The sequence below is a fragment of the Ooceraea biroi genome, chromosome 1 (assembly GCF_003672135.1).
Source record: "Ooceraea biroi isolate clonal line C1 chromosome 1, Obir_v5.4, whole genome shotgun sequence".
Lineage (NCBI taxonomy): Eukaryota > Metazoa > Arthropoda > Insecta > Hymenoptera > Formicidae > Ooceraea > Ooceraea biroi.
This window is the reverse complement of record NC_039506.1, coordinates 17,972,251-17,985,113: the sequence shown is the minus strand read 5'-3', so window position 1 is coordinate 17,985,113 and position 12,863 is coordinate 17,972,251. Positions and strand designations below refer to the sequence as shown.

Genomic DNA, 12,863 nt, shown 5'->3' with positions numbered 1-12,863 from the left:
GATTCCGAGTGGTACGGATCGTTGATCACAGTTGTTCGAGATATCTACGACTCTTTCACTATCAAAGAACACGTTCGCGACAAGGGAGACTTAGTAATTGCGCGACGAAAGTTCGTAACTTCTATTTTCATGGAGTTCTCTGTTCTAAAACATCGAGAGATTCATTGAAATTGTATGGCCGGGTAGAATCTAGTAAATGCGGTTGTCGGAGCTTACATTTTCGAAACATGATCATGATATATTTTACCATTTTAAATACACTGTTAAATACACTGACTCTAGTCGATGTTAACATTTAACAATCCTGGAAAGGATCCGAGGCAGAATCGAAACGTTGAATATTGCACAATTGTAAAATAAATAATAAAAATATACGCGCGCTGACAACCGCGTTTGTCAGATTCTCTATTTGCTCATATAAGTTTAATTAATAAAATAAAACTTTTAATTGGTAATATGAAACGATTCTTTGTATGTAGGTGTACCGTTTTTTTATTTACCTTTTTTATTTGCATATAACAATTCAATTCAAGATATATATTACATATGATACACGAGATAAATGAAAATCGTTAATTAAAAATTGAAATTATTAAATATATTTTCCCTCCATCGAGGTAAAAGGCGTCGGATAAAGAATTTTTGAGAATGTTTAAATTTAAAATCGTCGGATCAATTCGTTCGTAGCTGTTAGCATTAAATAAAATTAAAACAAATTTGAAACAATCTGGAAATTGAATTCGAAATTGAATAGAGTGACTGTCCAATTTCTCTTTGCACAGCGATAAAATTTCATAAAATAAAAGCATTAATATAGGCAAATTGGCAAAAGAATTGACCTAAAAGACTTCTAAAAAATTGAATTTTATTGGCTCATATTAAATTTTTCTTCTAAAATTTTACTTCTAATTTACACTATATGAATTACTTTTAACGTTATGCTCGTGCAAGTCGTGTAACGAAATAAATTTATGTTACGTTAGGCATTCAAACAATTTGTTTTATAAGATACATCCTTGTGTACACATTTCTTAAAAAAATAATTTCCTTACAATTTACTTAAAGTTATATCGTCCGTTTAATACAGGATTATATAATAATATGCTTCAGAGAACTCGCAAGGATTATATGTACATTCAGTATATATTTTTTTCATTATTTTCCTCCAATTTATCGTTAAACGTACGATGCTTTAAAAACACTTGAATCGACAAAAAATATCGACTATACGGCGGCACGTATTGGCACCGACACGACGAAACTTTGAAACATGCGTTTTAGTGAGACTGTCTACACTAATCGGCACTATTCAATGGGACGTATCGTCCGGCGCTAGTCGACATTCTTGCAAAACTATTTTGATGGTCGTGTCGGTATGTATGTCGGCGCTGGTCCGCCAGTGTGAAACAAAACATGAACGGACCGTTTCAAAAATAAAAAAATGGAAATTTGAAGATGGTACGTTACCGTCCATGCCATATAGTCTAAATCGACCTTAGAATGCGTATTCTATCATACGTGTCTTCCTTAAATACTCATTTTATTGTTATTGCCTTGACGAAAAAGTCCGTGCCGATTTTTTTTCAGCAAAATGCAAACGCAAAACTTTACGTTAACTCTTAACACATGAATGTTTGCATTTGACTAAACAAGTCGATACGGACTTTCCAATTCGACTCGATATAAAATTACTTAAAATATATCTCCAGTGTTATATTCAGCTTGAAATTAAATATTTTATTTACCTTTTAGGAGGATTTAATCATTATAAAAGTTTCAATACTCTTAATACGCGTTGAAGTAACTTCACAGGTATAAACATATATTTATTTAAATTATTGTCGCCTACCTACGCGCTACATATAAGTTACGGTAAAAAATTAAATACATGGCGCCACTTTAGAAATCGCACGAGAAGCGAAATGTCTCGATTTGTGCGCTGTAGTCACGGAACTGCTACAATTTATTATCATCTAAACATCGAAACTTTTCCTATAATATCTCTAACATATTTTACTCACTATTATTTACAGCATTTATATGCAATCAACTATCGTATGTATATCACAAAAATTGTTCGCGATTAAAACATTGAAATGGACTCCCTAAATCTAGCGTAAACTTAATTAATGTACAACAAAATCGAGATAAGGCAAATTGAAAGCATCGTCACGCTTCACACGTCAATTGCTCCCCGCGAGAGAGAATGAACGCAATTATAAGTAACGCAATAACGAGAAAAACATTATCACATGTAAACAATTATTATTCGTTACAAATTAATTAATTCGGTGGCTTTATTTTCATGCACTTCTGATAATCGATTCCGAATTTAAACATCGCGATCCTGATGTCATTAACGTTTACGTGATATGACGGAACAATCGGCCATGATTTTTATTGCCGACCGATTCGATAAATGTATCCGTTTTATGACACATCAATGAACGATCAATAGAATCAGTTTAGTTACGTTTGCTTCTTCGCGCCACGCCGATAGGCGTTATAGACATGACAGGCGTTATAACAGCACAATGATAGCATAAATTTGATAGCTACAAAGAACAAATCTATTATATCCACCTAAAATTTCGTCAAAAAGCAACAGTTTCTGTGTTGTCTATGAAAGAAAGAGAGAAAGATAAAAGAATTCAGTATTATAACGTTAGCCACTTGGTTGCTCCTAGTCCATTACCGAAATTTATATAAATCAACTGAAATACTATCATTCCTGTAGAATTCCAGCTGCAGCAACAACGTGCGCAGCGTGACTTTCATTGTTATCGTATCGTTTGGGACATGTGTAACGGTGTTAGCATTAACTCGAAGGCGGCGTCCTTCAGATTGGCGCCACGAAGATTTGCATCCTGCAGATCGGAGCCAGATAAATCACAGCACTACAAAATACAAACACATTTAAATACATACATTAATATTAGTATATAAACGCAATAAATATTAAATGTAATAAATACAAGAAATATAAATCATAATAATTGTTATAACAAAATTAAAATATTGGATCAGTTTTTTTTTAATACCGTCCCGGTTGGGACGGGAACGCCTTCAACCTACCATCTCTCTAGGGTTATTTAGCGTAAATATTGGATCAGTCAAAAAGTTTGGTTCGGTTTTGCAAATTTTACTTTATTGTATTCAGTAGGAACAAATTATTCAACCAAGTAATCACCATCGTTGTCTATGATTAGACATTATTCCCTATGACATTCTAATTATAATGTTTATTAGCAATAAATTATCAATTACAATAACATAAACATTGCATCCTGCAGATTGGAGCCAGATAAATCAGAGCACTACAAAATACAAACACATTTAAATACATACATTAATATTAGTATATAAACGCAATAAATATTAAATGTAATAAATACAAGAAATATAAATCATAATCATTGTTATAACAAAATTAAAATATTGGATCAGTTTTTTTTTTAATATCGTCCCGGTTGGGCCCGGTTTGCCTGTATTATATGTATGTATGAATTAAACCGAACTTTTTGACTGACCCAGTATTAAAAGAAATAATAGAAACAGAGCTTATGTTGAAACAACGATGCGTGATGAACAAACAGCACCTCTAGGTCCGCACCGGCCAAAACAGCGGACCTCAGGACGCAATTTCTCAGGACGGCATTTTTTAACGTCGCCACGCGCAGATTGACAGACGCCATATTACTGCCTTCGAGGTTGGCGCCTTTCAGATTCACGCCTTCCATGTTCGCGGGCAAACCGCCGGGATCCTCAAAGTTGCACGAACGTAAATTCGCCGCGGCTAGGTTTGCGCACGACATTTTCACGCACATTAATTGTGCGCCCTGCAGATTCGCGTGGGACAAATCGGCACGCTCGAAGCAGCATCCAGACAAATTGGCACCTGCCAGACTGCAGTGGTGCATAATAGCGTACTGCAAAGAGAAACTTGTTTGTAGGTACAACAAACTGGACTCAAACAGACTTCCCGAAGTTTTATTAATTTAAAATATTTTATCAAGTTTTAGTTGTAATAAAAAAAACATCATGCTTTTACAGATTATAAAATTTCGCGCGATCACGTATGCCGAGATACCGAGATGTAAAAAAAGTAAAGCGTATAAAACGACAACGGCAGACGAGAGAGAACAATTCTCAAGAAACGAGACACTTTGTACGATCCTTTTATATGGTCCGACTTATTTGCAAGGCGAGAAATGCATATATACCTTGAAATTGATATTCCTGAGATCTAGCTTGGAAAGATCGGCTTTAGCAAAGTCGACTCCCTGGAACCTGAGCTCTGCATTGGTCGGCGTTGACATGATTGCTTTAAGTACATCATTGCGGGTCAACGATTTAAGACCCTCTTTCTGCAGTTCCTCCTTCTCCACAATCGCTGAGAGAATTCGTATGGCGCCTTCAATGCCGTAGAAATGAGCCTCCGCCAACATCCCTGGCAATACAATTTCGTTTCTTAGTTTCTTAGGTTTTACGTAAAGCTGATCTGTAGCAGTAACTTAAATATGACTGAAGGTATATATACCAGCTACATTCACATTGGAATCAAGTATTACTTCGCCATGCCTTAGATAATTTAATAGAGGCTCGAAATACAGAGGACTCCTGTCGATCAGATACGCTCCAAGGTGATCTTGTTTACTCGGCTGTATCGCATTCTCAGTACCCGTGCTCTCCGTAAACATTCTGCGGAAATTTTCTTTACAATTATTTTACTCGTGCATACATACTCGTGTACGCACATAGAAATATTTCGTTTCTATATACTCCGTAATATAATACATGCAATTTTTCCTAAGCAATATATAAAATATCTGCTGAGTAATTTTATGCTAGCAAAAAATTACAGATATACCTTGCTAACATGCTTATAGGCTCCTTTTTCGTTAAGGTATTCCTAGTTGTGGTAAAATATTTTCCCCCAACGTTCAGCGTAATCCATTCTGAATTTTTATTTAATTTGTTACTATGTATCTTATCTTTTTGTATATAATCCTCTCCATTTGAGACGTACAAAATATCATCATCTCTGTAAAACAATGGGAAGAAAGAATATAGTATAACGTTATAATTAATATTGTAATACATATAGTGAAAATAACAGTACAAATATAATGCACCAAGAAGACGTTTTGTAGTATCGGTTATGAAAAAGAAATATGACCATTCATCTGCGAGTCAAGAGAGAGAGAGAAAGTAAAATCTCTTCAGTAACAAAAAAAGTAAATAAATAAACTGCAAGCGAGTTACCTAATTAACTTGATATCGTCAACCTCGCCACCCTGTGGTGTGAAGATCCTCTTTGCAGTTATCTCGAATTTCGCACCGGCCGCTAACAACAATTCGTCTAATGAATGAGTCACCACAAACACCTGTCAAATACAAAAATATGTTGTAAAACAAAAACTGCTTTCATTGAATGTTTCTACGCCTACGCAACTTCTCAACAAGATGTGCAACACGAGTGCACTCGTCAAGAGATGTAAGTTTTAACTTGAGACAAAGGAAGTATACAAAATCTGTTTACAAACGGTAAAAAGAATAAAATGTAGCATACAAGCAGAATGTAGCAGTACCTTGCCGTTGGCATCAGTGCCATTAAGGAAAATGATCACTCTCTTCATAGTTGCGGATTGCAATAAATTTTCTTCAATAAATGGAGCCTCTATGTGCGTCTCTACGTGGACGGAGATCGTCCTCTGGGTCGTCAAACTCTCGCATGTAAACAACTAGAACCGACGTTATCGCTATCCAGCGCTACCTGACGATGCTGCTCGTGGTACGTATTATGATGATAACAATTTACAACCGGCACTTTTGATGTAGATGTAGACGTAGACCAAGTACGCGTGCGCACAGTGAGAAAAGCGTCCAACAACGCCATCTAAACTTCCCTCTCACTTTTTCTCGTTTTCTTTTTTTTAATCTTATCGTTAAAAAAAAAAACTGGCCCATTGTATTATTATACGAAAATATTGAGTGCGCAAATTAATTCGATGCTTTTCTTGAAGAAATTGAAGCCACCAAAAAACAACAAACACGTGAATCTTCGAAATATTCGCCATCATTGTCTAATACTTTTCTCCATCTATCGAACAGCTGACGACTCCTCTCTCGACAAAAAGAGTAAGTAATTTAAAATAAAAAGCTCAATTTCTTTAAAAAAAAGCATCGAATTAACTTGCGCACCTAATAAAAATGTTTCCTGATACATTGACGAGTTGTGCTATTTAGAAACTTGTTTAATTTGTTTAATTCGTCATTACAGTATTACAAATGAAGAATTGTTCCGATCAATCGTTAGAGCATTAGATTTGAAAATAAGATTACATCTGCCTCGGAGGGTTGGATCGAAATTTGCGTGATCACTCGTTTACGTTATTGTAAAGTACTTAAGAATTTAAGCAGTGCAAAATTAGCGCAATTTTAATTTCACGTTAAATAAGAAACATATCAAAACTATTGATGTTTTTTTTTTAATTCACGACTTAACAATGTGTTGTATGGGACACGTGCAGAAAATAGTGTATCTTAGAAAATTTATTTACAAAATTATATACTTATTCAGAAATATTACTGTATCACACCAGGTCTAACTTAAGACTATTAACATATCACTCAATTGAAACGTTAAGTTTGTAAAATTCTCAAGACATTACTTAATAAATACTTAATACACATTAAGTATTTATTGACAATGGTAAACCTTATTAAACAACGTCATAAATATAGAGTATTAAAATGGTTGTATTAAACTCTTCAGAAATCTAAGTACTAATTTCTATGTAGTGATATTAATAGTACGAATAGTATTAATTTATCATGAGCCTAGGTGCAATATTCATCGCCATCAGTTCCTGGAAAAGGAGCTTCGCCGCGTACGGCAATCTAATTTGCGAAATTTGCGTTTTGTTTTTGCATCCTTTGCACTCGAAGGTGTTGTTCCGTAAATTTGCTATGGCTATCAGGCCGCAAAAATTGCATATGTGAATTCGATATGGGTCCGACACTTCAAATAGACGTTCCCTCAAAAATTGCGCCGCGCCGTGAGAAATCTGACAGTCACGTTCCATCTCTCCGAAACGAAGTCCGCCGTCCCTAAAGCCCATAAAAAATATATATAAATAAACGAAAAATACTTAACAATATATATGTATACATCGAAGCTGGCGGAACAGATTTTAATTAAAGTAAATCGATTTTGACCATTTTGACGATTCAAATAATCGTTATATAAAGTGTTTTTAGTCAAATTTCATTTAGTCGCTGCATATTAGAACAGCAAGACTAATGATAGGTATAATTACCTCGCGCGACCTTCCATAGGTTGCCTAACTAGAATTTGCACGGGTCCTCTTGCTCTACTATGAATCTTATCGTCCACCATGTGCTTCAAGCGCTGATAATAAGTCGGCCCTAAAAAGACTTGTGCGTTGATTTTGCGACCCGTATGTCCATTGTACATAACTTCGTTTCCTCGTAATTGGTAACCGTATTCCTGCAGAAGCGTCGAGATCTTTTGCACATTCACGGCATCGTTAAACGGTGTAGCATCACCGATCTCTCCTAAAAAAACACGTTGATAAGCACATAGACATCTTTTTATTCATTTTTTAATATTATTTATTTATATTAGATCTATTTACTTATAGATCAACTATCTTACTCTATATATTGGGTTGTTCGGAAAGTTATTTCGTTTTTTCAAGGAAAAATGAAAGGCGGTTTTTTCATATTTAGAAAAAATTTTATTCAGTGATGTATTGGCCATTTTGTTCCACTACCTTTCGCCATCTTTCTGGCAACTTTAAGATTCCACACTCATAGAAGTCCTTCTCCTTATTGACAAAAAATTGAAGCAAGTGATTTTTGACGCCTTCATTTGAATCGAAGTTTACATTGTTCAAAGAATTTTGTAGAGACCGGAACAAATGGTAATCGGATGGTGCCAGATCAGGAGAGTATGGTGGGTGTGGCAGCACATCCCATCCAAGCTGTAAAAGCTTCTGGCGAGTGACCAAACTTGTGTGTGGTCTGGCATTGTCGTGATGGAATACGACACCTTTCCTATTCGCCAATTCTGGTCGCTTCTGCTTGATGGCAGCATCAAATTCATCCAGCTGACGACAATACACTTTCGAATCAATCGTCTGGTTGCTTGGTAGTAGCTCGAAAAATACGATTCCCTTCCAATCCCACCATACAGAAAGCATGATCTTCTTTTGATGAATATCTGCCTTGGATGTCGATTGAGCAGGTTCATCTTGCCTGGACCATGATCGTTTTCGCTTAACATTGTCGTAAACAATCCATTTTTCATCTCCAGTTATGATTCGCTTCAAAAATGGTTCATTTTCTTCACGTTTCAACGATGAATCGCAGATGGTAATGCGTCGAATCAAGTCAATTTCCTTTAAATTGTGTGGAACCCAAATATCGAGCTTTGAAACGAATCCAAGGCGTTTCAAATGATCGTAAACGGTCGAATTCGATAAATTTAACTTTTCAGCAATTTCGCGTGTTGTTATGCGACGGTTTGCATCCACCAGAGCCTTTATTTTCTCGTCATTAGCTTTAATTGGCCGACCTGAACGTGGTGCATCTTTCAAATCGAAATTTCGAAAACCAATTCTGATACTGACGTTCACTCAATACATCTTCTCCGTACACGGTACACAATTTTTTTCTCGCTTGCACTGCATTTTTACCCTTTCGGTAGTAAAAAAGCAAAGTATTACGAAAATGCTCACTTTGATTTTCCATGTTTGATGTGATGCCAAAAAACAATTACTTGACAGATCGCAACACAATAAGATACTAAATGACGTCTGAAATGTCAGTTGTCAAAATATAAAACGAATTTGCCGCTTAGAGTAAGGTTAAGTATCGAGGAACGCGACTAACGTCATCGCTTTGTGAAAAACGAAATTACTTTCCGAACAACCCAATATAATAATTTGTAAAAATAATTTAAATGTAGCATGCCAAAGAGAGGGAGAAAGAGAGAGAGAGAGATTTTCATATGGTATACATCATCTTAGTTGTGTTATTATTTCTACAAATTAGTAAAAGATTATTACAATTATATATTTAAAAGTCAAGCATTTTATTTAATCGGTATTTTATCTACTTGATATTTTATCGATCTCTCTATATATAACATATATCTCTCTTTTAATCTACATTTGAGTTGAGCGAAAAAATGTGAAAACTGTACCTTTGTTAGCGGAAACTTTCCCTTGTATGCACTCGATCAAGTGACCGATGGTCATGCGAGAGGGGATGGCGTGGGGATTGATGATAATGTCGGGTGTGAGACCCTCACAGGTGAACGGCATATCCTCTTGCCTGTATTGAATTCCGCACGTACCCTTCTGCCCGTGACGCGACGCGAACTTGTCGCCGATCTGCGGAATGCGCACACTACGCACGCGAATCTTGCAGAACTTGTATCCCTCGCTGTTTAACGTCAACATCACTTGGTCGACTATCCCGGTCTCGCTGTTGCGCAAGAAGGTGGACGCGTCGCGTTTCGTAAAACGCTTGGTCGTACTGTCCAACTGAAAGCACGAATGAAACGAGGAAACGTTAAAATGTTTCGTGTCAATCAAGACATTCAGCGTGCGATTTGGGGAATCAGCGTCATCCGGCGTGCTCACATTGCACATTAAGCAGCGAATACATTGAAAGATACTGGGACTTGTACCTCATCGTCCGTTTCGGGTAGAGTAATTGTTTTTCCTATGATCACGTCGTCACCCGACACGCGAATGCCAGGGGCAATGATTCCGTCGTCGTCCAACTTGTCGTATATAGCATTACGCATTCCTTGGCAGGTAGAACGTGAAGGTTTCTCAAACTGTTCCTCCTGGTCACCGATCTTCTTCGATTCCGCCTCCTTGTACGAGCGGTAGAACACCGATCGGAAGAAGCCTCTCTCAACGGCGCTCGCGTTCAAGATGACGCTGTCTTCTTGATTGTATCCTGTGTAACAGAGGATAGCGACGATGCTGTTAATGCCGGCCGGCAGCTCACGGAATCTCAGATACTCCATGGATCGCGTAGTGACCAACGGCTTGTGAGGATAATATAGTACGTGAGCCAACGTGTCCATACGCACGTGGAAATTTGTAATGTACACGCCCATTGCTTGTTTCCCCATAGCGCTCTGAAAGATTAAAAAAATCTATAATATCGAAATTTAAATATTTATAATAATTAAATAATATATTTCGTCTTCCAAAAATTGCAAAGTAAAAAGATCGAAAGAGAATGTAGTATATATTGCTCGTGTACCTGATACGTATTCCTAGGACTTTGATTGTGATCAGGAAATGGTATTATGGAAGCGCACACGCCAAGAATCATTGCCGGATGAATTTCACAATGAGTGTAGGTCGTACAATACGCGTACTCCTTTTCCTGCCTCAGATCGTCTGGTGACATGGCTATCATGACGGTTTCCTCCTCCAGTGTGTCTATGTACTCTACAACTCCGCTACCTACCAATTCTTGCCATCTGTAAGAGATTAAATTGAATCATAAATTAATGCACGTTACAACTACCAGTATAATTTACAATGATTTGCAATTGTATTGCCAGTTTAGTTAACAAATAAATTGGAGTTATTATTGTATTTACTAGCGAATTAAAGAAGTTATTGAATTTAGGTTTTAATATTTAAATAAAAAATGGTTATCATCAACGTATATAAAACTAAAGACATCAGATTAATTTGCGCACCTAATAATAAATAAATAATAAATACATAATAATAGTTTAAAGATTATGACGTTCCTCTTCAACGAACAGCACAAAACTGATGATAATGATGAACCAAGAGAACGCTCTTACCCGTCATTATTGTAGTCCCTTTCTTTCAGCATATCGATGTGTCTTTTCTTCAATAAGAGATTTTGTCCCTCTACTATGAGCAGGGGTCTACTGATTCTGCCTGCATCCGTATAAATCCTTATTTCACGGTCCCTGATGTCGCGGATCATCGACACTTCCGACACGATGATGTCCATCTGCCGTCTCAGCTTGCGCAAAGTGGCCATCAACTGATCCGGATCCCTGTGGATGCCGACCCAGCATCCGTTCACGAATATCTTAGTAGCGTCAGCAATAGCGCTCGGAGCTATTTCCTCAAGATTCTCCATCGACCATTCCTCCAAGAACTCCAGAATAGGGGACGGCTGCGAGCCAACGCTTATGTACGCCATCAAGGCCAGATTTTTTACCAATCCCACAGCAGCACCCTCGGGCGTTTCTGCCGGGCACAGCATACCCCACAACGTGTTGTGTAACTGACGCGGCTTCGCGAGTTTGCCGTCCCTTCCGATCGGCGAGTTTACTCGCCTCAAGTGCGACAACGTCGACGCGAAGGTAAGCCTGTTCAACACCTGCGACACGCCCGCTCTCGCCTGATGCGCCTTCTTCTGGTCGCCCCAGTTGCCCGTGGCGAGCGAGTACCGCAAACCATCGGTAATGATCTTCGTCTTGATCGCCAGTTCGAGATTGAAATCCTTGCCTCGGTCGATAAACTTCTGCGCGTACAGACGCACTTCCTTCATCAGGTTCTTGAACAGGCCACGGAACAGGAATGCCAGTAGAGGTCCGGCCAGGTCTAATCTTTTGTTGCCGTAATGATCGCGATCGTCTAGCTCCCGTCGTCCCAAAGACGCCGACAGTAATCTGTGCACCATGTAGCCCAGAAAGTAAGCCTTCTTCGTCTCGCAGAAGTCGCTTATGCCAACGTGCGGCAGCATTTCCTTCTGCAAGATTTCTCGAGCGTACTTGATTCGCTTCTCCTTGGTCACGCCTGGTTTCGCGCCCCTCGAGCCGATGAAGTTCAAGGCGACGCTCTGCTCCTGTATAACGAACGCCTCGTCCAGGGACGGCTTCACCATCTCCATCATTTCGGGATCGTCGAAGTCGTAGATGATGTGCTCGAGGATGTCGCGGTCAGCGACGAACCCGAGGGCGCGGAAAACGACCATTATGGGAATCTCCTGCTTGATGTAGGGAATAATCGCGATGATGCGTTGGCCTATGGCGGATTTTTTTATGCTGGCTCCGCTCTTGGCCATCATGTTGATCCACAGGGTCGAGGTGGGGCGCGAACTGTGCTCCAAACAAGATCTGATTTCAGCCTTGTAGGCATACTTGCCGTCCTTCATGCTAAAAACGTAAACGGTGTTGGTCGCCATCTTCTCCTGCGCTATGAGAACCTTCTCCGACCCGTTGATAATAAAGTATCCCCCGGGATCCACAGCGTCCACTGCATTGCTCGACTTTCTCAATACTTTAGTTGCCGATTTGAGACAATTTGAATAATCCGTAGCAACCCCCATGGATACCGTGAAGACTACTGAGATGAGAAAAGGAGAATATTATTACTAGCACAATTTTTATCTTCATGAATTTTCTTTTTTGTTCTCCCGTCGCTCAATGTATGTACCTGTGGTATATTCTCTGTATAGAGAATTTGCAAAATCAGCATAGCAGTAATGGCAAATGTTAATGCGGCGAAACAGACAGTGATAAATTTCAGTCCGTTGCCACAGTAAACGCACGGCCATACTTGTGATTCTTCTCTTTCGTTAACGGACATTCCTCTGAGACCTGAAAACATTTTCATAAGCAGTCTTGTATCCGCTTTCTCCGATATTTCATGCAAAGCATATATATTATAGTAAAAATCCGATGTCTTCAATTTTACTTCCAATTAAACTTTAATTCTTCCAATTAGAATTTAAATGTTTCAATCTATATATTGTAATTTCCAAATATTATCATCAATGATTGCCAAACATTTTACATAACATGCTAAAACATAGCCCAA

The 12,863-nt window shown here is 38.2% G+C and overlaps 2 protein-coding genes across 3 annotated transcripts; both read right to left on the bottom strand.

The window, feature by feature from the left end:
- Positions 1–979: 979 nt before the first annotated feature.
- LOC105283326 (BTB/POZ domain-containing protein KCTD9) lies at positions 980–5,881 on the bottom strand. 2 transcript variants are annotated; one of them, XM_011345985.3, is made up of 7 exons: positions 5,592–5,879; positions 5,266–5,387; positions 4,871–5,044; positions 4,541–4,701; positions 4,224–4,450; positions 3,600–3,929; positions 980–2,897 (listed from the first exon to the last, which is right to left on the bottom strand). In XM_011345985.3, the coding sequence occupies exons 1-7, from the start codon at positions 5,637–5,639 to the stop codon at positions 2,781–2,783; spliced, it is 1,179 nt and encodes a 392-aa protein (XP_011344287.2). In that variant the 5' UTR covers positions 5,640–5,879; the 3' UTR covers positions 980–2,780. The 2 variants fall into 2 exon arrangements, with proteins under 2 accessions (XP_011344287.2, XP_011344288.2); XM_011345986.3 differs by lacking the exon at positions 980–2,897 and adding an exon at positions 3,127–3,317 and having other exon boundaries at positions 5,592–5,881.
- A 358-nt stretch (positions 5,882–6,239) lies between these two features.
- LOC105283327 (DNA-directed RNA polymerase II subunit RPB2-like) lies at positions 6,240–12,632 on the bottom strand. The gene is made up of 8 exons (XM_026969642.1): positions 12,595–12,632; positions 12,480–12,493; positions 10,871–12,389; positions 10,312–10,534; positions 9,722–10,183; positions 9,233–9,575; positions 7,323–7,581; positions 6,240–7,113 (listed from the first exon to the last, which is right to left on the bottom strand). Exons 1-8 carry the CDS (start codon positions 12,630–12,632, stop codon positions 6,828–6,830), a joined length of 3,144 nt encoding a protein of 1,047 aa, XP_026825443.1. The 3' UTR covers positions 6,240–6,827.
- Positions 12,633–12,863: the final 231 nt, after the last annotated feature.

Bases quoted from the DNA above. Each gene is read 5' to 3' on its own strand.
- LOC105283326 (XM_011345985.3), bottom strand. From the start codon at position 5,639: ATGAAGAGAGTGATCATTTTCCTTAATGGCACTGATGCCAACGGCAAG. The intron at 5,045-5,265 runs GTAACTCGCTTG...ATTGTTTTACAG, and splicing joins GACGATATCAAGTTAATTAG to AGATGATGATATTTTGTACG. The intron at 4,451-4,540 runs GTATATATACCT...TTGTATTGCCAG, and splicing joins TTCCAATGTGAATGTAGCTG to GGATGTTGGCGGAGGCTCAT.
- LOC105283327 (XM_026969642.1), bottom strand. From the start codon at position 12,632: ATGTCCGTTAACGAAAGAGAAGAATCACAAGTATGGCC. The intron at 10,535-10,870 runs GTAAGAGCGTTC...AATCTCTTACAG, and splicing joins AGGGACTACAATAATGACGG to ATGGCAAGAATTGGTAGGTA. The intron at 7,582-9,232 runs GTACAGTTTTCA...GTGTTTTTTTAG, and splicing joins GAAAGTTTCCGCTAACAAAG to GAGAGATCGGTGATGCTACA.